Source organism: Asterias rubens, chromosome 15 (assembly GCF_902459465.1).
Source record: "Asterias rubens chromosome 15, eAstRub1.3, whole genome shotgun sequence".
In the NCBI taxonomy this organism is placed as follows: Eukaryota; Metazoa; Echinodermata; class Asteroidea; order Forcipulatida; family Asteriidae; genus Asterias; species Asterias rubens.
In genome coordinates, this window is record NC_047076.1 from 13,640,543 (window position 1) to 13,664,571 (window position 24,029).

Below are 24,029 nucleotides of genomic sequence, written 5' to 3' on the forward strand. Positions count from 1 at the left end.
GAAAAATAACCCTTGTCACACGAAGTTGTTTGCGTTTAGATGGTTGATTTCGAGACATCAAGTTCTACATCTGAGGTCTCGAAATCGAATTCGTGGAAAATTACTTCTTTCTTAAATGGCAATTCAGAGGGAGCTGTTTCTCACAATGTTTTATACCACCAACATCTCCCCATTACTCGTCACCAAGAAAGGTATTATGCCAATAATTAGTTTGAGTAATTACCAATAGTGTATTTATAAATATAATGAAAAAATAGTACAACATTTTTATTCCCTTTTTTGTGCATAGATTAATAAATGAGTAAATAAATAAGCTGCTTGAATTGGGCCTATGTTAGAATAAATTTCCAGCTCCCTGACAAGCCGGCGATGTTATTTCATAATTCGCCCCATGGTTACGCCTGGCCTGGAAATAACAATAATATAATTCTCCTATAAAGATCATGAATGCGACTGTGTTTTAAATCTACTCAAGTTGTTGCTCTCTTTATTCATTTGTTTATGCATTGAGTTGGTCTAACACTACAGTCCAGCGCACCTACCTAGGCCTGCCTCTAGCTGTTGATCTAATTAATTTTCAAACAGGAATTGTAATTCCACGCCTGTAGTAGTCTTAACTCAATTCCAGATAGGAAAGGCATTATCCACATATCCCACTACACACCAGACACAAAGTCGTTTGCCCGCCCCTCGCCCAGGCACGTGCACCCAACCATTGTTCCCAGGTCTGGCTTATATTCAATGAAAAATGTTATACATTTCTTTTTCTTGGTCAAAATTGCTACATTTGTTCTTGCGGTCGCGTTCGCGATAACTAACTGAAGCTCTGAAAATAGTCTGCCAAGAAAGTAGGATTTATACGGCTTTATTCGTGATTTAATCCGATTAGATAGTTCACATACGCTTTAAGCTCGACGATTGTTCGCGTGGCGATAGTGGCTGTCTAAAAACTAGGGATAAAGTCTTGAATTTTTGTCTTATTTTTGTTTTTATCTTTTTGGCGCGAAATCAACGAGAAAATCTGCTTTTGGAAAAAGTTGAAAGTGGGCGGAGTCAATCGATCAACATTAAGTTTGACACCTTTCAAATATGGAATATTCCATTTATAAAAAGGTAAGAATTAAATAAGGACTACGCTATTCTACGAAGGTTTTTTATGTTGTTATTTATCGGTTGTTTATTTTATCCCACTAAAATATGTTTTTAAAATAGTTACGTTAGATTCAAATCAATTTTACTGTACTTTTATTCCATTACCCATAATTGGTATTCATTATTTTTATATTGCGCTGGACCGATCCCGAGTTCAAAATAATATTCGGTGCATTTTTATCTGAATTTTGAAAAGTTTTAATCTGTCTTATGCTCTCTGTGTCAACAGCATCGACAGTTTTTTGTTTGCCTTTTTATCAACAAAGGTACACCCTTGAAACAATAGGCACTATAATTTTTACAATAATTTAAAACAGGCAAACCGTAAACAAAATTCACATGCAAAAGAACCCAACATTCTCCGCATGCCACGCGAGCCTGCAGACATTGGAACATCCCTGTTGCTGGAATGGATGGTATGTTCCAACTCCAGCTGATGAAACCAACGCTAAGATTATTTCGTGTGTAATTTAGTCATCGCCTGGGATTTTACTACGCAGTGTGTCTTGGAGCCTGTATTTTATTTCTTTACAAATTTACCGGTGGATCTTTGCTTATTTTTGACGATTTCTTTCAAGTTTTTCCGGCCATCATGACAGAGGTGCAATCTGGAGTAAGTATGAATAGCTAGAAAGTATGTTTACAGCTGATAGAAATGTTGTTATTTTGCAAACATTTGATGGATGACAAACGAAAACTTGCTGTTTGGTGTTTTTTGAGCGTGCACGGGAGGAAACCTTACCGGGTGCATCAGAGCGCACACTTGGGGTGTCTCTGTCCTTCATGCCCCATGATCGTGGGGAACTCCTTCAGGAGGTAAGCCTGCGTGTGCCCTTGTGTTTGAAATTGTTTTCACAACATGGTGATGTTTGTCACCATTTTTGTTGATAGTTGGTTCGTGAGTAGACAGGGGGGTTGGAAAGTTCACCATGTTTCATAATCACCATTCCCCATAGGCTGGCATTGATTTGATGGGTAAGATTTGAAAATCGGTACATTTTGTGAACGATCAACTTATTTTACAAGAATACCAACAATCTTGAAACTAGAAGTTAGAAAGTTCATTCTATTACGGATAACTTTCCGTATGGCGCCACCACTTTTTCACTCATTTTTAGAAAAAGGGATATCTCATTGAGGTAAATTAGATACTATATTATTTCATATCGAATGAAAAAGTGGTGGCGCCATACGGAAACTTTTCCGATAAACAATTTTGCTGAGTTTGTTGTGGGTTTGATTTTTCTTATTATTAAACTGAAACCAGTATCACTCAACTCAAGTCAAAAGTCTTTTGAGTTTGTATGCAGGCCTAACTCAAACTGTCTTCTCGAATCTCAGGCCTGCATAAATTAAATCAAAATATGTGTTGTTTTTGACTTTTAGTTGGGATGATGGTTTTTTTATTTGTTATTTTTTAGTGTTAGACTAGAGGCTTGGCTTGGTCGATTCAGGGAAAATTAGTTGTTATATTAATAATTATGGCCCTAGTTTGTCATGCTAGATAGCAGGAATTGTATCAATAATTTTATTGCTCCTCCTTTTTTTAAATCAATATTTTGTACCCAGTTGCATACACAGTCATGTTTTTTTTTTAAATAATTGAAGCCAAATTATATCCAACAACTTAATAAGAGAAGAACAAAAACATAAATAAAAGAAAAGGAGACCTTCTTAATCTTATCCAGATTGGCAAGAAAAACTTCAAAAATATGTTGTCAGTTTTAACTTGGTAGGCCTAGTCCTGTCTAAAAAGAAAATGCCATGGGACACATTGACAACATGATGGCTTGGTCAACTCAAGGAACCTGTGATTTGTAGAAACAACCATTTTAACTGGGCCTTTACTCTTCCTAAAAGCAGTGATGTTTCTTTGAAAATGTATTGTAATGTTGGATCTAGAATTATAAAATTTTGTTGATAATAAATAATTTAATATTTAAAAAACTACAGCGTCATTTATTAAAGCCAAAAAGATAAGATTAAGAAGTCTCCATCTTATTCAGTTCACTTAACGGCTTTAATATACTGTGTAAGCCATATCTACAGTTGACCTATTATAGTTGGCTGTGTACTGCAATACAAGACATGCTGTTTATTTGCCTCTGGCTGGGCTAGTATTAGTAAAGTACGTGTGATCAGCTCAAGTCATATTGATGTATTGAATGTAATCGCCCGAACAGCGGTATTGTTTTAACAGGGTATGATGCCAAGTTCCATGGGTGGGAAGGGAGTAACCTCTTTTGTAAAACTAGGTCATTTGGGAACAAATACATACAACCTTAAAGGCAGTGGACACTATTGGTAATTACTCAAAATAACTATCAGCATAAAACCTCACTTGGTAACGAGTAATGGGGAGAGGTTGATAGTATAAAACATTGTGAGAAACGGCTCCCTCTGAAGTGACGTAGTTTTCGAGAAAGAAGTAATTTTCCACGAATTTGATTTCGAGACCTCAAGTTAGAACTTGAGGTCTCGAAATCAACATCTAAACGCACACAACTTCGTGTGACAAGGGTGTTTTTTCTACAGTAGCTCTGGATAGTATAAATGCATTTTGAGAAACATTTCACTTTGAAGTATAATTGCAGTTATGAAAAAAGATAGTACATGGTTTGAGGAGGGAGGGTAGACTTCAAAAGAAGGGGGTTAAGTTAACCTCTTGTAAAACTAGGTCATTAAAGAAAAAATACATTTGTTAAACCAATGAGGAGGAGAATTACTTCAAGCATTTTTTTCAACAGCACACACCACTTTCCACCATTGGGTACTACTACGGCCCAATTTCATAAATCTGTAAGTAAGGCAGAAAATGCTGCTTAAAAAATGTCTTTGCTAAGCAGAAATTGAGTTGGGCACCAGTCACAACAATATAAACTTAATTTAATTTTGGCTGGTAAACTGTTTCTATTGAGCAACACTCTACTGTGCTTAGCAAGTTTTTGTGCTAACAGGCTTTATTAAATTTGGCCCAGCATGGCACCAGTCTAGCATTGACGTCACATACAGAGCTGTGTGCCCAATGGTCTGCCATTTTGGGGATCAAATTGCAAAGATATGATGTGCGTTACTGTTCAAAATGTGCGGGCTGCACAGTAGTAAACTTACATGGAATGTAACTCCCATGGGGCTACCAAAATTTATAGGGTGATGACTTTGGGTGAATTGGGGTCAATCAAAAATATTCTGTATAAAAGCAATTTGCACAATTACAGACCTTCGTTTTTGAGGAGCGCGATCGCGCTCGCGCTCCTGGGGCTGTTTTCAGGTGCGCGATCGACAGCGCTCCATAGGTTTGGAGTAAAACCAGAAGAATAGGTCATTAGAACACCTCTCTTAAGCTATGACTGTCTCTTCTACAACTTTCACTTGGAGTTTGAAGACTGATGATGTCAAATTTCATTAATCGCGATTATATCGAATATCGCGATATATTGTCGGCGATATATCGTGAATAAAATAAATCGATATCGCCCAAGCTTATTTATAACACAAAAGCAGACTTCACGCCAGTCGTTGTTACTTTGCGTGCGACAATAAATATAAAAAACATTGAACGCTAGAGGTCGCTTTGGAACGATGCACTAGCTTGATATTAAACGCCCTCTATTGGTAAAATCTACGCGAACCAGAAATAAACGCATTGAGATAAGACTCGACGTGTCACGTGGGAGTTTTCGCGCATTTCCAGGCGGCGCAAATGCGAGGGCGAAGCACATACTGTCGGCGTACGTAGCTCAATCAACATCTGTTGTGCAATCTCGAGATTGAGCAGCGCAATTAACAGATTGCTAGCTTTACGAACTCACTCGCAGCCGGGTACATTACTACACGTACATACACACACACGTTACTACTGTATACGTCGTCCGTGCAATACTGGAACTACGATCAACCATGGATCAACGACGTATTTTCTCCATTTGACCATTTTAGTAATCATAAACTGAGTATGCTAGTCAAACAAATTGAGCTCCTGGACAATCTAAGAAGAGTGATATTTTAGGAGCTCAAATTGAGCTCCTGAGTATTCTCAGGAGAGCGATTTAAAGAGCTCCTGCTATTTCTATAAACGAAGGTCTGCAATTTAGGATTCCCGCTACCTGGTAAATAAGTATAAGACTATTTGCTGATTAAAGCAATGCTGACAGGATCTGAAATTAAATAAAGAACAGGGCAACTTATGAGAAGCAAGAGTCATAGTTCTCTACCTGGGGACAACTAAAGATACTGGACACCTTTGATAATTGTCAAAGATTACAAACCTGTGCAAAGTTTAGCACAATTGGTTGTCGAAGTTGCGAGATAATAATGAAAAAAGAAGAAGAAAAAATGCTCTTGTCACACAAAGTTGCGTGCTTTCAGGCTATGCTTGATTTTGGTCTCGAAAATCAAATTCGTGGAAAATTACTTCTTTTCCTGAAAACTACGCTACTTCAGAGGGGGGAGCTGTTTCTTAAAATGTTTTATACCATCAACAGCTCTTCATTGCTTGTTACCAAGTAAGTTTTTATGCTAACAATTATTTTGAGTAATTACCAATAGTGTCCACTGCCTTTAAAACAATTAAACATTACTACAAGAACACTAATCTCTAGCTAGGATTATTTCTCAGTTTTAAAACGAGACAAAAAACCTTAACTGACATTTAGCTGAACCCCCAAAACCTCGTAACCCAAGGTATCATATGGGGGGTTAATTGCAGATGGCAGTTGTACAGATATTTACGCAGTAAAAGATACGTAGGTTCTTAACTAGATGTATACACAACCTAACAGTGAGACAAGATTTTACATAACTGAGTTGAGTAGGCTAGAATGTCCTGCTGGGGGCATATGATAAAGGCATGTTGATTACAAGGTTTAATCAATGATAAACCATGGTCGTACACCAAACCAGCCTGCCAAAAATGGATCTAACTGACAATGTCGTGTAGAAAATAGACTCATTAACATTCTATCGTTGTTTCCTTATTGAATATTTTCAATCTTGTAAGATGTGAGTGAGATATGCTTAATTTTATTTGAAGTTTTAATTGCATTATTATGGAAGTTTGGATACAAACCTACTTTTAATTTATAAAATATTTTAATGACATTATTGTTGTTGAGTAAAATAAATTGAAGGAATACTGTTGTAGTCTAGACAGTGTGTACACTGTTTTAAAAAACTTTTCACTCTTTTCTCGAAAACTCCATTTGTATTCTGCAAGTTTATCAAAATCAATGAATATTGTAGAACATAGGCCTAATGGCAAAGACGTTTTTCCAAACACAATTTTGGTAAATAAATATTTCCTCAATTGCATGGGATTTGTCGTAATAACTTGGATACCAGCGTCAAACTATCTTAACCCTGTGGGGCTCGACTAGCAGTGGAAAAGCCACAGGAATGCATGGCAAGTTTATAGGACTAGCAAGACCAGAATCAAAATCAGAAAAACTACATTTTATGTACAAATTGTTTTTATTTGAACAAGCGCTAGAGAAGATTTATCTCATTCTTAAAATGTAATACTTTGATTCTCAACAAAATTGAATGATGTTTATCAAACTTGATAAAATCAATACTTGAGCATCATTTTTGTTTTTTAAACCTTTTTATTCAATTGAAAAACGCAAGGCCTGGGACTTGTTGTGAGTTTACGGGACCTACGCTAAAATCGCCGACCTTGGGCCTGCAATCAGTGTAAATTTCAATCTCTCATCTCGAGGTCTTGAAGGGGCACAGCAATTTTCCTCTGGTCAGGGGGGCATTACTAATATTATGTGGAAAATGTATCTTTGTATTACTATTGGAACTGTGTAAAGGGCACCACAGCAAAAGCACAGAGCACCACGGCGATAGCTTTAATAGGTTTATACTTCAAGGCCTGGACTGTCTGTTTCTATTTCTGACTTGTTAATCTTTATCTTTGTTTATTTGCAGCCTGCTGATGGCAGTAATAGCTCCACTGCTTCCTCTCCCATACCAAGTGCCCCAAATGCTCCCAAGTATGGAACCATGATCCCAAATAGGATCTTTGTGGGTGGCATTTCCTTCAATGTAAGTAAAACAAAAACAGATTTTGTGTTGGCAGTTGAAAAACTCTTCCAAAATCCAACTCCTGCCCAAGCACTCCTTTTTGAGGAATTTTTCGGGCCTGGAAAAGCTTGGCCATTTTCATTTTGCAAAGGGCACTTCCATTTGAAAATCTTAAAGTTAAAGGCCCGGTCCCACTGCAGCGATAACGAGAACGATAACAATAATGTGCCAAGAAAACGCATTCTATTGGTTGAATGAGCGTGGGCGTATTCTGCGTTGGGCAATTCAACCAATAGAATGCGTTCTTTTTGCGTCATTCTCGTTATCGCTGCAGTGCTCGTTATCGCTGTAGTGGGACCGAGCCTTAACTCTGTTAAAAGGGGGACCGAGCCTTAACTCTGTTAAAAGGGGCACCAAGGCCAAAAGTAGAGTAACGGAGGATGGCTGGCCCCTGTGCTGTGTAATTCCAGGCATGCAATTTTTGCTTTAATGCACTTCCCCCCCCCCCCCCAAAAAAAAAAAAAAAAAAAAAATTATTTTAGTCTTGGCTCTATCCTACACATTGATCAGATTTCATCTTTCGTTCTACCACAACACAGTTGAATAAACAGATTTTTAAAGTGCGATAGTTTTAAGTGCAGCTAGAAACAACTTTAAAACCATCTCTATGATTACATTACTTAAAGGCAGTGGACACTATTGGGAATTGTCTGAGACTAGCCTTCACAGTTGGTGTATCTCAACATGCATAAAATTACAAACCTGTGAAAGTTTGAGCTCATTCGGTCATCGAACTTGCGAGATAACAATGAAAGAAAAATACACCCTTGTCATACGAAGTTGTGTGCGTTAAGATGGTTGATTTCGAGACCTCAAGTTCTAAACTTGAGGTCTCAAAATCAAATTCGGTGAAAATTACTTCTTTCTCGAAAACTATGGCACTTTATCACAATGTTTATCACAATGTTTTATACCATCAGCATCTCCCCATAACTCGTCCCCAAGAAAGGTTTTGCGCTAATAATATTTTTAGTAATTACCAATAGTGTCCACTGCCTTTAACTATATCAAATTCTCTAAGATTTTTCAGTTGACTCAGTTTTGGTGTAACTTTTTTCGTTTTTACAGACTTGTGAAGCTGAACTAAAAAATTTCTTCTCTCACTATGGACGTGTTAAAGAGACAAAAATAATCGCAGATAGGGCTGGGGTGTCCAAGGGGTAAGTCAGTTCAGGATTTTAAGACAAAATTATGAAAGGATTTAGTAGAAAATAAAGTAGTTTAAGTTCGTTGGAATTATATGAAATTTTAGCATCTGATATTGCCTCCGTGTCCCCTGGTCATTGCCTTGGTGCCCTTGAAATGCACCAGTACAAATTTGCAGTTTCATCATAGGGTGCCCTTTACCAAAGAGAAAATGCCTTGGTGCCCTTGCCCTTTCAAAAACGAAGCATACAGCCCTGGTGATAAACTAATACTCACCAACAATTATTTAATTGAGCTAGCCAAGTTACAGTGCGTTATGTAATCAGACCTGATGTTTGTTTGTTTTTTTGCAAGGGCAGCAAGGCATTTTCAGGCCTTGAGTTTCCTTCTTGAAGGGGCACAGCATTTTTTGCTCTGGTAAGGGGCATTTCTATGAAGAAAATCTAATTTTGTATTGGAACTTTGCAAAGGGCATCACGGCAAAAGCACAGAGCACCACAGCAATTACTATCGGTGCCTTGAGTTATTTTGGCCTGTCATTTTCTCCTTGGATAAGGAAATTTTAAAAATTTGTTCAAACATTTTAAGGGGCACTAAGGCAATGACTGAGGGCAAGTATAGCACCTGTTTACTATTTCATTAAGAATTAGGTACAGTCACAATTGAACAAGATAAACATTGCAACAGTGACTTTGAAATCAAATTCACACTTGCACGTCATTGCATTAAACTCCAATAATTGCAAGTAAACCTGCTCTAACAAGTCAAAACCTAAGTGACATGTATCGCACATTAACAAGTCCCTCGTTTACCAATGATCAACACATGTAGTAGTTTTCATGATAGGCTAATTCATAGGGGGAATAAGAAAGAGAATTTGACGTCTTGTTGACAGCAAAGTCAGACCAATAATTATCCAAGCTGTCATGTGGAGCATGCATTAGTAAAGAAAACAGCGTGTTTCTTAAGAATGATCACATAATGTCGAGGCCATTGAACCTAGAGTGTCAGTTGCTTAAAGGCACTGGACACCTTTGGTAATTGTCAAAGACCAGTCTTCTCAACATGCATCAAATAACAAACCTGTGGTAATTTGAACTCAAGTGGTCATTGTAGTTTGCAAAAGAATAATGGAAGAAAAAACACCCTTGTCGTACAAGTTGTGTGCTTTCAGAAGCTTGATTTCAAGACCTCACATGTGAGGTTTCGAAATCAATTCGAGACCTCATGCATGCACTCAAATGTTTTAGTGCAAAGTTACTTCTTTCTCAAAAACTGCGTTACTTCAGAGGGAGCCGTTTCTCACAATGTTTTATTCTACCAACAGCTCTCCATTGCTCGTTACCAAGTAATTTTTTTTGCTAACAATGATTTTGAGTAACTACCAATAGTGTCCAGCGCCTTTAAAGAAGATTGAATCTATTTGATGAAACCATGGGTGTTATAATAACAGTCACCATAGCTTATCAGATTTAGTTGATTTTTCAAAGTGCATATCTTGGCGGGAGTTTAATTTTAGGTGGCTGGAAGTTAAGTGGTTTTCACAAACTGCACAATGTGTTTATAACGTAATATCCAAGTTTGTTGCATTCAAAAGTTTGACAAGATAGGAAGACCACCAACATAGGGCTAGATAGCTCAGTTGGTAGAGCGCCGGCATGTTAAACCAGAGGTTTTGGTTTGAGTCCCACTCTAGTCAAATTTTCGTCTTTTTTTAACCCCAAATAATTTAAACTTACACAGTCAGTTTCCCTTGTGGTTTATATTATTTGATCTTCAATTTGAACTCTTTTGTTCAATTAGTTCACATCCACTTATGAAGCTGTTCTTCAAAAGTCACTTTTCAACATTTGGGTTTTAAAAACAGCAAAGTTTTCAATTTTATTTTCACAATAACTATTAATTGAATGCAAGTGTTGTTTTGGGGATTCAGAACAATCAGTAGCCTTTCATTGATTCTAAAGTTCACAGGTTTTAAAACTTAATAGTTATGTGGTCTCTCAAATCATGGGGGAGGGAAGAGAAGGAGTTTGAACGAAGGGACTTAAAAAGTCGTACCAGTGATACCGCGGTCGTTTAACAACACCTCGTAATCACCCACATACCTTATACAAACAATGGGCGACCTGGCATATATGAGTTTGCGCGTGCGCACTTGGTTCTTCACCAAACTATGGGGACGTATGTCGTATGGATATAATAAAGGAAAAACTACTTTTTTTGAGACGCGATACAAATTTCGGACGCTATCGGACACCTAAACGATGAACACAATTGAATACCAACCACCCTCGTGTGCTTAAACCCAAATTTTGTTCCACCGCTAGTGACCGAAAAGTTGCAAATTTTTTTTTTTAAATATGCTATGATATTTCCATGAAAACACCACAAATGAGTCTGAAAATTGTGTGGGTGTTCTTTGTATAATATTTATCCAAAACACTGAGGTTGAATTGATTAATGAGGGTTTGTTCCAGTTCTCTAAGAATAACTACAGTGTATACTCAAGCAACATATCTGATATATCCAAACCATACCATGGTTTCCGTTTCTAATGGACGGTAGAGTAAAACAGCCTTATCTCTTCATTCATTCATCTACATCAAATTCACATACCATGGGCAGTTGAAAAGTGCAAGTATCACATTCAACACACCCAAGTATGTCCTTGCCAAAAGGTCTAACTGATTTGTCAATGTATGTCATCTCAAAAAGTCTCTTTTTTTTTTGTGCATGCATTTTTATTTTTATTTTCAGGCATGTTTTCTTGTTTTCAGGCACGCATTCTTCCTACTTTTAAGTCTGATTTCCGATTGTTTGTCTTCTGGAAAATCAGCAAAATTGTGATTAAAGGGAAGGTGCACGTTTGGAAACAACTAAAAACAAATATTGACTTAAAAACTGACTTGGTAATGAGCAATGGAGAGCTGTTGATAGTATAAAACATTGTGGGAAACGGCTCTCTCTGAACTAACATAGTTTTTGAGAAAGAGGTAATTTCGCACAAAAAATATAAAAGACTTCTAGCTAGAAGTCTTTTATTCTTATCTGAAAGCATACAAATTCGTCCAACAAGGGTGTTTTTTCTTTCATCACTTTCTCGCAACTTTGACTACCAATTGAGCCCAAATTTTCACAGGCTTGTTTTGTTATGGTTATGATGGGATACACCAAGTGAGAAGACTGGTCTTTGACAATTAACAAACCTGTACCTTCCCTTTAAATAGGCTGAAAAGTCCCTTATTAAAGCCTACACAGTGTACATGTAGGTCAGCCCTTAAACTTGATAAAAAAAATATTTGTTCTTTGCAAGGGCCAAATATCATGCACTTGAGGTTTGATTTGTTCGGCTGTAGATATTGTGCAATTCCCTGCTATTGCAACTTAGGGGGAAAAAATCTTCAAAGTCAAGAACTCTTAAGACTAAAAGTAACAAAGCTATAGAAGAACCATCTGAAATTGTTAGATTATCATTTAATTTATTTCTCATGAAGATAAGTGCATGTTCTTTTAGTAAAAAAGGGTTCCTGAGTAAAAGCCCGGTCCAAATAATGATTTGATGCAGTGCAGACATGATATTTTACCTTTTTTTATCTGATTTACGATTTGTTTACCCTAAGAAAAATCTTCAAACTTTAATCTTCAAAGCCTGCTACCTCTTGTGCATGTAGGTCAGCCCTTATACTCAATAAAACGTTCCTACTTTTACTCAAGGACCTAACATCCAGACTGGCAATGTGTCTATTGGGTAGATGTTTATTCCTGGGAGACGCAATAAGATTACAACACCCTGACAATCTTGACTAGGGTAAGATTTCCTCCTCCTGAGTTGGCTGATGGTAATGTCACAGTCAGCTGCCTGGCATTATCACAGCAGTCTCACTGATTATCTGCATCATCGTTTGATGTCATGACTTCAAGATTATTTTCCTCTTCCTTCTTTCCTCCAGGTATGCATTCATAACGTTTGAGTCACAGGAAGAGGCCGTCAGAATTCTCAAAGAACAGGTAAAGAAGGGATGCCCCCTAAATAGGTTGTCTTCAGGGATGTAATTTCTCTGTTTTTATCCAGAAATCTGTTGTTTTTAAGAAAAACAAACAAATAACTTTGACTGCCACTGTCTCAAAGTTGTTTTGTATGTTCAAAACTTATATATTTGGTTTGCGGTAACACCATGTGTGTATTTACTTGCCAGGTAGAGTTTGTACTTAGAAAACTGTCTTGCTTTATTTCGGTTAACGCGGAGCAGATGATCGGGAGACTTTTCAGTTCGGAAAAGAACTGTCCTACTTTTTTAAACTATTACCCGGGCGGATGGTATAGAAAATAGGCTGGGACTACTACTTTAGCTTATAGGATCGTGATTAACTGTACTACCGCGGAGTCGGTTCTTAAATTAGTCTCAATGTTTTGACTAGCTTGCTCTAGTCATTATCAGGAGAAACTTGTTTTAATTCATACTTTTTATAAATCTTTTTACAGGCAAACAATCTCATTTTCAAGGATAAGAAACTAAACATCGGTCAAGCTATTCGTAAACAGGTAAGTAACCCACACAATTTACTTCTATTTCCCTTACCCCCTGAAAGAACTTAAATAAATTTAAAGGCATAGGACACTTTTGGTAATTGTCAAAGGCCAGTCTTCTCACTTGTTGTGTCTCAACATATGCAAAAAATAACAAACCTGTGAACATTTGGACACTATTGGTCCTTGAAGTTGCAAGAGAATAATGGAAAAAATAACACCCTTGCCGCACAAGTTGTGGGCTTTCAGATGCTTGAATTCGAGATCTTGGCTGAGGTCTCAAATTCAGTTCAAATGTTTTACTGAGAAATTACTTCTTTCTCAAAAACTACATTACTATGTAACTTCAGAGGAAGCCGTTTCCAACAATGTTTTATACTATCAACGGCTCTCCATTGCTTTTTACCAAGTAAGTTTTTATGCTGACAAATATTTTGAGAAATTACCAGTAGTGTCCAGTGCCTTTAAGCTCTTGTTTTGACGTCATTGACACTAGAAGTGTGATATGTGAATTAAATATAGCCTATAATGGCATTTGTATACCATACCTCTAATCATTTGTAATTAAACACTCTCAGTTGACTTACACCTTCAACTCCTGCTAAACCATTTAAGTCAAAAGTATAAGCACCTTAAAGACGACTTGACAATTTGAGGTAATTACGTCTAACCTAGGAAGCAAAGTTGAAGACAGAAATGTAAAGGTCTTGTGTTTGACGCTCTTTTTTCTTTTCTGTCCACAGCCTATGAGTCTGCCTAAGAATGTGGGTAAGTAATGATGTGGTATGTTCAATGGTTGTGATCTTGTTTATGGCATTGCTTGAACCATTTGGGACGACATTGGTTTGACTGAAACCAACGATGCCACACTTTAAAGCTCTGGCCTAATACTTAACCGAGGCAATTGCCTCAAGACCCCTTGCCTTGGTGCCCCTAAAGGAACACGTTGCCTTGGATCGGACGAGTTGGTCTATAAATCGTTTGTTATAAATTGCAAATTGCGCTGCCAGCGTGCAATGGTACTTTTCGGATGGAAGGAAAAAGCTGAGTAAAAACATCACTGCTTGCGCGTCTTTGTAGCGCAGCAGTGTTACTGCAAGGAATAATATGAGTAAAATTACTAATACTAGCATTCGGATTATACAATTAAAAATTGTAGGCCTACGCTTTGTTTGTTTTGAAAGTTGTGTCTTTCAATCAAAATGACAAAGATCTACTTGGATGTTATATAAAACAAATAATGAATGTTTTTCATTCGTGCAATGGTGCGAATAATGTTCATTCGTTGAAAGCTGGAATGTTCCATTCAACTCGGCTCCGCCTCGTTGAATAGAACATTCCATCTTTCAACTCATGAACATATTCGCACCATTGCACTCATAAACATTCATTATGTGTATACTACTTTTACAACATCTTTCCACCCATATGCATTTAATGACAAACGAAGACCAACTGGACCGATCCAAGGCACTGAGTTCCTTTTAAAAGTTGAATGCCTCGGGAGAAATTTCTTCATAGGGTGCCCTTTACAAAGGAGAAAATGCCTAAGTGCCCTTCAGTAGTTTTCCAAGTTCTGTGAAAAAAAAATCATGGGCATATTACTCGATGGGATTCAAACCCACGACTGTTGCCAATCTAGAGCCGATGTCTCTCCAACTAGTCACAGAGGTAGTTAGGGGCAGTTTCAATCCTATATGTTAGCAGCAGATACCGCAATGATTAAATAGATGTTAAAGAATATTATTTGGTTTGTCCCTTAAACACCGATGTGTGTTAGCACTGCATACTCACTACTTTCCCAAGTTCTGTGAAACTTTTTATTATTACTCGGGTGGGATTCGAACCCACAACCTTTGCGAATCCAGAGCAGATGTCTTACCAACTAGGCACCGAGATTATTGTCCCGTAGCTACAGGCAGTTCAAATCCTGTGTTTCAGCAGCGGGTACTGCAAACGATTTAACGATTTAAATTTGCATCGGTGATAAAGAATATTATTTGGTTTTACCCTTACACCGATGTGTGTAAGCACTGTAAGCTCGGGGGGGGGGGGGGGGGGGGGGGGGGCATCCCTGATGCAAATTTAACATCTATTAAATACATCAAGATCAACAGTTTAAATAACCTTTGAGGAAAGCCCTGGTTTGCAATTCTCTAAGACCCTGACTCCCACAGTGTTGGGTTATCTTCTCTAGGGGTGAAACTCCGCTGAAATACCATCCTTTATCGCTCCTTGTAAAACATATCCTTGAGATAAGGTATGAAGAAACCCATCACTAATTAGTAAATTACAAACGAGATCCAGGGAGCTATCACTGCTTCTAATTCCTAACAGCATCACTGCCGAAATGATTCCCGGCTTTTATTGTGGAGCAAGGTTTGACATATTTATCTGACAGATTTATTTCATTGCTTTCTTGGGTGAAGGATTTATTGAGTAATTGAGGTTGGACATATGTTGACATAAAAAAGGACTTTGGTTTGTGCTTTGTGTTTTCATGAGAATGTCCAGATTTTTCTTGGTTTTTATGTTTTCGTTTATTTTGGTCAATGATGAAGAAACCTATTCTCCTATCTGGGAAAAGATATCATGTTAAAGAGGTGGTGTTCTGGACCTTGCATATTGTGCTTTAGTAGGGCCTGGGTTCATACTTACAGGCACTGGACACTATTGGTAAACACTCAAAACAATTGTTAGCATAAAAACTTACTTGTAACAAGCAATGGGGAGCTTTTGGTATTATAAAACATTGTGAGAAACGGCTCCCTCTGAAGTAACATGGTTTTTGAGGAAGAAGTAATTTTCCACTCAAATATTTGAATTTGATTTTGAGACCTCGGAATTAGATTTTAAGGTCCCGAAATCAAGCATCTGAAAGCACATGTGTCCAGTGCCTTTAAAGAGACTTAAGCATACCACAGCTAGGGCACTAACAATTAAGACAAAACTGGCTGGCAATCTAAAGCAATAGCTGCCTGTATTGTTACAGGGCATCTTCATTAGGAATATAATTGGTTGTCCCAGTCACCCAGGTCAATATCAGGGGCAGTAAAGGTCAAGGCGCTTTAAGAGTAATTATTCAATAATTTTATTTTTCTCTCTTCGCAATTAAATTAAATCTTGGTGCAGTTGAAAAATGTTTAGAATGTTGTTTTTCTCAACGAACTCAGAGGATTCCATAAGCTCCTAAACAAACACTGCCATTTTAAACTTTTTTCGATTAGGCCACATAAAAAACAAAATTGTTGATCGTCCCAGCCCGACCGTTCAAAACAACCTTTTCAATGATATTTTTTTCAAAATGTACAGGTTTGAAAAGATGTTTAAAGAAGGTTTTTATTCATGTTGGCAAAGCAAGACGATTCTTCAAATATTTACTTTGGCTACACTGTGCTTAGTTGTTTGAAAAAGTTTACAGAAAATGTCATCTAGGAGTTAAATTTGTTTCAAAGGTGAAACTATATGGTTAGAAAAGAAAATACAACAATTGGACTTGACACAAGTTTAGAAAAGTATAAGAAATGTACACGGGTATAAACAGTTAAGCTTGAAAACGTTGCAGCTGCCATAATGCTAGATCCCAGGTAATGGTTAATTAGGTCACCCAGTTTTTGTGTTTTTTTACTGACCTTCATCTTGAGCTATAGGGGACACCGCAATGTCCTTGTCATCCTGGAGAGAATCCTGCTTCTCTGAATAGTTGACTTAAGACGAGGTATTTAGGTCACTAGACAAGATAGTCCAGACAGGAAAGTTTGTAATGTGATGACATTCATGTTGTACTTTTTTAACATAGTTTGACTTTAAAGGCAGTGGACACTATTGGTAATTACTGAAAATAATGTTAGCAAAAAACTTACTTGGTTACAAGTAATGGAGAGCTGTTAATAGTATAAAACATTGTGAGAAACAGCTCCCTCTGAAGTAAAGTAGTTTTCGAGACAGAAGTAATTTTCAACGAATTTGATTTCTAGACCTCAGATTTAGAACTTGAGGTCTCTGAAATCAAGCATCTGAAAGCACATATGACAGGGGTGTTTTTTTTTTCATTATTGTCTCACAACTTCAACAACCGATTGAGTTCAAATTTTCACATGTTTGTTATTTTATGCGTATGTTGAGATTTTATGCGTATGTTGAGATACACCAAGTGAGAAGACTGAGTCTTTGACAATTACCAATAGTGTCCACTGCCTTTGATTGATTTTCACAACTAAAATACAACACCCCAAAGAAATGTCAAATTGTGAGGGAGAAGTGTTGAAACAGTTTATCAGTTGTTTGACTGCCAAAGAGGTAGATGTTTTTTTAGCCTCATCGGGTTGGCTATTGATGTGCCTGCAATGAGGTACTAGAGGTAGTTTTGTAGTCTCATAGGTTATCGATTTGATTTGTGCATGCAATGAGGTAAAGTTTATGGCCTCATTAGGCTATATGTGCATGCAATGAGGTATAGTTTTGTAGCCTCATTAGGCTATATATGCATGCAATGAGGTAGAGATTTGTAGCCTCATAGTTGATGTGAATGCAATGAGGTATAGTTTTATAGCCTCATTAGGCTATATATGCATGCAATGAGGTAGAGATTTGTAGCCTTATAGTTGATGCACATGCAATGAGGTATAGTTTTATAGCCTCATTAGGCTATATACGCATGCAATGAGGTAGAGATTTGTAGCCTCATAGTTGATGTGCATGCCATTACAGGCCAGTGCCCACTACTCTAGATCGGCTATTCTTTCTCTATATTCCTCAACGTTAGATCCTGCGCTAATACCGAGCGGAATGGTTTTGACTTCTCCATTAGGATACAGCTATACTTATCATAATGGGGTAGCGTACTTCAACCCTGCTGAGGTGCAGGGGACCGGGCATGGGCACCCACCATCTGCTGTAATTCCTCATCACCACACCCAACAACACCCCCACTCGGTCAATGTGAGTAAATCTTCATTTATTTTGCTCTATTTATGTTAGTTATTTTATTTGTTTAACTAACTAAGCATTCACCCCTAGTGGACTTGGAACCGACGACGCCCAATTTAAAAAAGCTGTTAGCAGAAAGCAATTGCCTTTGCTGAGCAAGAATTTTGTATATAATTATTTTATATTTATTTATTGTTTAACTAAACTATTTCATAAAGCTGATTAGCAGAACATTTCTGCTTGGTAAACTCCTTTGCTATGTAAGAAATGAGTGGTACCAGTCACAGCAATGGTAACTGACAGTATTTTGGCTGGTAACTATTTTTGCTAAGCAAGAGTTTTCTGTGCTTTTCTAACTTTGTATTAAAAGCTGTTCAATTTTGTTCATCCAAGTTCCAGATCAGTTTTTAAAGGCAGACGATTTTTTGTTTTTCTAACAACAATAAATAAGATATTGAAAATGAGTTGTGGTTGAAATTAGTACTTGAATTTGTGCTCATTAATGAACATAACTGTTACTTAACCAGGCTTTAAATCACTATAACAAATGTTGGCAAAGTAATCATCAAATTACTAATATGTTTATTATTTAAAGGCAGTTGACACTACTCGTAATTACTCAAAATAACTATTAGCATGAAACATTCCTTGGTGACGAGTAATGGGGAGAGGTTGATAGTATAAAACATTGTGAGAAACGTCTCCCTCTGAAGCGAAATAGTCTTTGAGAAAGAAGTAATTTTCCAAGAATTTGATTTTGAGACCTCAGATTAAGAATTTGAGGTCTCGAAATCAAGCATCTGAAAACACACAACTTAATGTGACAAGGGGTTTTTTTTCTTTCATTATTATCTCGCAAGTTCGATGACCGATTGAGCTAAAATTTTCTAAGGTTTTTTATTTTACGCATATGGTGAGATACACCAAGTGAGGAGACTGGTCTTAGACAATTACCAATAGTGTCCACTGTCTTTAAATCAAATGTCTTTGAGTTACCTGGATAACCACAAGAAGCAACCTCGAATATTGAGTATTATAACCCGTGTTTTTTTCCTTTCTAATTTGTAGTTTTTGTTATATTCCTTTGTGTATTTGTTTTGTATTAGCCGGCGATGGCCTACCCTCAGTATACCATGCCAGTGATGTTACAAGCTCCACCCTCTAACCACTCCCATCATCAGTACATACCGGTATCGCAACCACAACCACAGCAAGGCCAATATTACCAGCAGCCCATCAGTGTAAGTATACAGACCCCCCAACCCCACCCTCCTACCCCACCCACCACCCTGCCCCCCCTACCCCATATCTCCCTACCCCACCCACCCCTAGAGGGGTACATACCGGTATCACAACCACAGCAAGGCCAATATTACCAGCAGCCCATCAGTGTATGTATACAGACCCCCCAACCCCACCCTCCTACCCCACCCACCACCCTGCCCTCCTACCCCATATCTCCCTACCCCACCCACCCCTAGAGGGGTACATACCGGTATCACAACCACAGCAAGGCCAATATTACCAGCAGCCCATCAGTGTAAGTATACAGACCCCCCAACCCCACCCTCCTAACCCACCCACCACCCTGCCCTCCTACCCCATATCTCCCTACCCCACCCACCCCTAGAGGGGTACATACCGGTATCACAACCACAGCAAGGCCAATATTACCAGCAGCCCATCAGTGTAAGTATACAGACCCCCCAACCCCACCCTCCTAACCCACCCACCACCCTGCCCTCCTACCCCATATCTCCCTACCCCACCCACCCCTAGAGGGGTACTAGCCATTCTACGCAAAGCAAGGCTAGCGCAGAATTTTGGCGCTTGCACGTAATTTGGCTGTAAGCAGGGCCATGAAAGTGGGCCCTGGTCAGTTCACACGTGCTGTGCATTATCGTTAACCTAATGTCTAAAATTTTGAGAGGCGTCAAAAGGGTCAATCAAGAATATGAAGTGGCAAACCCTCCATCTCTTAACCCTAGCCTTTTACTTTCAGTTTGAATGACCTTTCATAATTAAGCAGATGGTTTATGAAGATTGGATCTGCCTGGTAAGATCATTAATGAACGAAGTGTCACATGGAGTTAGGTTGAGTTTCTTATTCTAGCAAAGGTTGGTGTTGATGTTAGATGATGGACCTTCTATACTAGATTGCATGAAAAATCAGTTGTGAAGTCTGTTTGATAAAAGTTATCTTATAGTAGAAATTGACAAAGATTAAGTTAAAGGGAAGGTACACGTTTGGTAAGTGTCAAAGACCAGTGTTCTCACTTAGTGTATTCCATCATAAGCACAAAATAACAAGCCTGTGAACATTTGGGCTCAATTGGTCGTCAAAGTTACGAGAAAATGATGAAAGAAAAAACACCCTTGTTGGACGAATTTGTGTGCTTTCAGATAAAAATAAAAGACTTCTAGCTAGAAATAACAGACTTCTAGCTAGAAGTCTATTATTGTTTTAGTGAGGAATTGCCTCTTTCTCAAAAACTACGTTACTTCAGAGGGAGTCACTTCCCACAATATTTTATACTATCAGCAGCTTTCCAATGCTCGTTACCAAGTCAGTTTTTAAGTTAATATTTGTTTGAGTAATTACCAAAGGTGTACCTTCCCTTTAATATAAGAATTCGTATTTGGCATTTATTTGTTTCCCTATTTGTGTTTTTGATTATAGCACACCACTCCTCAATGGACTACGCCATTCCCAGGCCAATGGAGATGGGTCCATCCTCAGGTATGCAGAAAGTTCCCTCAAATTAAACCAATCTTTCCGTGTTCTGCTGAAAAATCTCCCTGACTATGGAAACCTTTTTCCTGTTGTGTTAAAGGAACATTACAGAATTGGTTTTGATTTTTACGTTTTCGTTCTCGTTATCATGGCCTGTGTGACCGAGCCTTTACTTTAATGGCAAGGCTCCCCACTACATTTCTGAACTGCTTCAAGTTTACACTCCATCAAGGAATCTTCGATCAAGTTCTATGCTTCTCCTCATTGAACCCAAGTCTCGACACTCATGGGGTGACAGGTCTTTTTCTTCAGCTGCGCCACGCATCTGGAACTCTCTACCACTTAATCTTCGATCTTGTCTTTGTACCGCAAAATTCAAGTCTCTTCTCAAAACTTATCTTATATCACAGTTTTTCAATGACTAATTTTGTTGTGTCTGTTTTTCTTTGTGTTGTGTTTCGTTTTTGGTTTTACTGCGCCTTGAACACCCAGCAGGGTGGATATGTGCACATTACAAGTCTTATTATTATTGTTTATTACTATTATTTTTTAAACTTGTTTCAGCAGCAACAAGCAACTACCGGTTTGAATGGGAGTATGGTGTCGCCAATGTACGCTACCACCCCAGGGACTGATATGGCCATGTACCCTGCATCTACCCCATCCTACGCCCAAACACCCACAGACGTACCTGAAATGCCTCTTATGGAACCCACACAAAATGAGGTAAGCCTCAAATTATTTCAATTCTGAAATTATCCCTCACTACAAAATAAACAATGAAGTTTTACTGAAACAAAAAATGTCTAGAAAGTGTTACACTCATGTATTTTCTCAGGGTTTTCCCTTGATTTCTGAATTTTCTTAAAAACTCTTAACACTTTTCTTGAAAAAGTTCAGTCACAAAAAGGAAAAAGAAAAAATCCTCATAAAAGGTAGTGGACACGTTTGGTAATTACTCAAAATAATTATTAGCATAAAACCTTTATTGGTGACGAGTAATGGGGAGAGGTTGATGGTATAAAACATTGTGAGAAACGGCTCCCTCTGAAGTGACGTAGTTTTTTAGAAAGAAGTTATTTTCCACTCAAATATTTGAGTTTGATTTTCATCAAATTTGATTTTGAGACCTCAGAATTAGAATTTGAGGTTTCAAAATCAAGCATCTGAAAGCACACAACTTTGTGTGACAAGGGTGTTTTTCTTTCAGTATTATCTCCCAACTTTTATGACTGATTGAGCTCAAATTTACAGCAAGTGAGACAACTGGTCTTTGACAATTACCAATAGTGTCCATTGTCTTTAAGTCCAGAATCTGTAGTTTTGTATTTCTGGTGATGAACAGAGTCTTGACCTCCTGAATTGTAACATGGTCTAGAATAAGGAGGTAGCCATTTTCTCTAGCCATTTTTCAGGAATTTTCACATTCCTTAAATCTCAACCCTGGTGTAAGACCTATACAGGAAAATATGTAATAAGTGATGATAAGTGCACTTATCATCATTACTTATGGTGTGGAAGAACAGTTCTGACTATATCCATTTTTCCAAATTGATTTTAGTTTATGGAAGACAAACATTTCTTATTATGTATTATCTATAATCATCAGGAACTAGTCAAGTTTTCTGTCATTACTTAAAGACAATGGACACTATTGGTAATTGTAAAAGACCAGTCTTCGCACTTGGTGTATCTCAACATATGCATTAAATAACAAACCTGAGAAATTTGAGCTTGATTGGTTTTCAGAGTTGCGACATAACATTAAAAGAAAAAACACCCTTGTCACACGAAGTTGTGTGCTTTCAGATGCTTGATTTCGAGACCTCAAATTCTAAACTTGAGGGCTCGGAATCAAATTCGTGGAAAATTACTTCTTTCTCGAAAAACTACGTCACTTCAGAGGGAGTCATTTCTCACAATGTTTTATACTATCAACCTCTCCCCATTACTTGTTACCAAGTAAGGTTTTATGCTGATAATTATTTTGAGGAGTTAACAGTTCTAAATCAAAAGTATAACTTTTTCAAAATTTTAGTTTTATGGTAGACAAACAACTCTTACTAGAGGATAAACTGAACATCAATTGCTCTAAATATAATTTGTGTAAAGATGTAGAGAAGAAAGTTGCATGCAAGCTGGTCTAGTTATCTGCTGTGTGCTGTTCACAATGCCAAAGCAGGGCTTAACTTTATCCGATGAAAATTCCCAACTCCATTTGGAGGTAACGAGCACTGTTTGGACTAGCGCCCTCAATGTCTACTGCACATAGCGGATAGCTAAGACCTTCCATTATTCTGCGTATTTAATCGCAGAGGTACGGACTAACCCCCCATGGGGCTCTCACCAGGGTGCCGTAATATCCATGGACTCCCTCCAGTCACACCAGCAGATGGCCCCGCCCCCTTTCCAACCAACATTCGTCGCACCTCGGCCGTACCTACCCCCAGAGATGGGCTACGCTCAGGACCCCAACGCCATGCCACACCTTCTGCCGAAGATGCCGATCCACCAGAATAAGTTTGCTCCGAAGCGGACGATTAAGATGCCACGACGGGAACGAGGTCCTAAGATGGTTCGTAGCACCATGGATATTCATTACACCTTAGCACGTATGGATGACCCAAGTATGATGGCAATGAATGGGTACCCAACCACTATGGTACCTGAAAACTAGAACTTAAGCTGTGGGTACAGGGGTCGATTTCACAGCGATAGTCCTAAGTTAGGACTAGTCCTAGGAGTTATTTGAAATTTAAGGCTCGTCCTTAGTTAGGATGACTAATTCGTCCTAACTCGAGATAGGACTAGTCTAAACTATTTGTGAAATCCACACTGAGGCCCAATTTCATAAAGCTGTTAAGCAGAAAATACTGCTTATAAAATTTCTTCGCTGAGCAAGAAATGAGTGAGGCACCAGTCGCAGCAATATAGAATGTTGGCTGGTAATCTGTGTTTGCAAAGCAGGAATTTCCAATGCTTAGCAGGTTTATTGTGCTTACAGGCTTTGTGAGATTGGGCCCAGGTTAAGACTTTTATATTTAAGCCGGTCACAAGGACAATCTCAAAATACCACAAAACCAATTGAAGAAACTCAATCAAATCTATCCACTGAAATAGAATAGTCCTTATGCTCATGATGTCGTATCAACAGGACGCCCTCGCCTAGAGGTCAAAAGGGGGCTGTTCATTGGCCAATCCTGTGCGTTGCATGTACAAATCTGTGCGTTTCTATTGTTTTGTAAGCATTTTATCTCTAAGATGGCGGCTGAATGATGTCAATGCATAAGGTCTATTCATCACGAGTCCCTTACAAGTTAAGAAAAACAATGGGAGACTTTCTGGGTCGATAGAGGGCAGCAGACTTACCCGGTAAATCCATTGTTCTCAGAATTATGCGCATGTTCAGAACTACATAAACAATGGAAATTGTCTGCTGCCACCTATCGTTGG

The 24,029-nt window shown here is 38.1% G+C and overlaps 1 protein-coding gene across 4 annotated transcripts; it reads left to right on the forward strand.

Moving 5' to 3' along the window:
- Nucleotides 1-1,639: 1,639 nt before the first annotated feature.
- On the forward strand, nt 1,640-23,427 carry LOC117300339 (protein boule-like). 4 transcript variants are annotated; one of them, XM_033784095.1, is made up of 11 exons: nt 1,640-1,765; nt 7,084-7,200; nt 8,308-8,399; nt 12,336-12,393; nt 12,869-12,928; nt 13,657-13,681; nt 17,679-17,854; nt 18,949-19,083; nt 20,523-20,582; nt 21,141-21,302; nt 22,927-23,427. In XM_033784095.1, exons 1-11 carry the CDS (start codon nt 1,745-1,747, stop codon nt 23,251-23,253), a joined length of 1,233 nt encoding a protein of 410 aa, XP_033639986.1. In that variant the 5' UTR covers nt 1,640-1,744; the 3' UTR covers nt 23,254-23,427. The 4 variants fall into 4 exon arrangements, with proteins under 4 accessions (XP_033639986.1, XP_033639987.1, XP_033639988.1 ...); XM_033784096.1 differs by having other exon boundaries at nt 21,144-21,302; XM_033784097.1 differs by having other exon boundaries at nt 17,724-17,854.
- Nucleotides 23,428-24,029: the final 602 nt, after the last annotated feature.

Coding starts and splice junctions, on each gene's coding strand:
- LOC117300339 (XM_033784095.1), top strand. CDS start 1,745: ATGACAGAGGTGCAATCTGGA. Junction 7,201..8,307: donor TGGGTGGCATTTCCTTCAAT/GTAAGTAAAACA, acceptor TCGTTTTTACAG/ACTTGTGAAGCTGAACTAAA. Junction 8,400..12,335: donor AGGGCTGGGGTGTCCAAGGG/GTAAGTCAGTTC, acceptor TCTTTCCTCCAG/GTATGCATTCATAACGTTTG.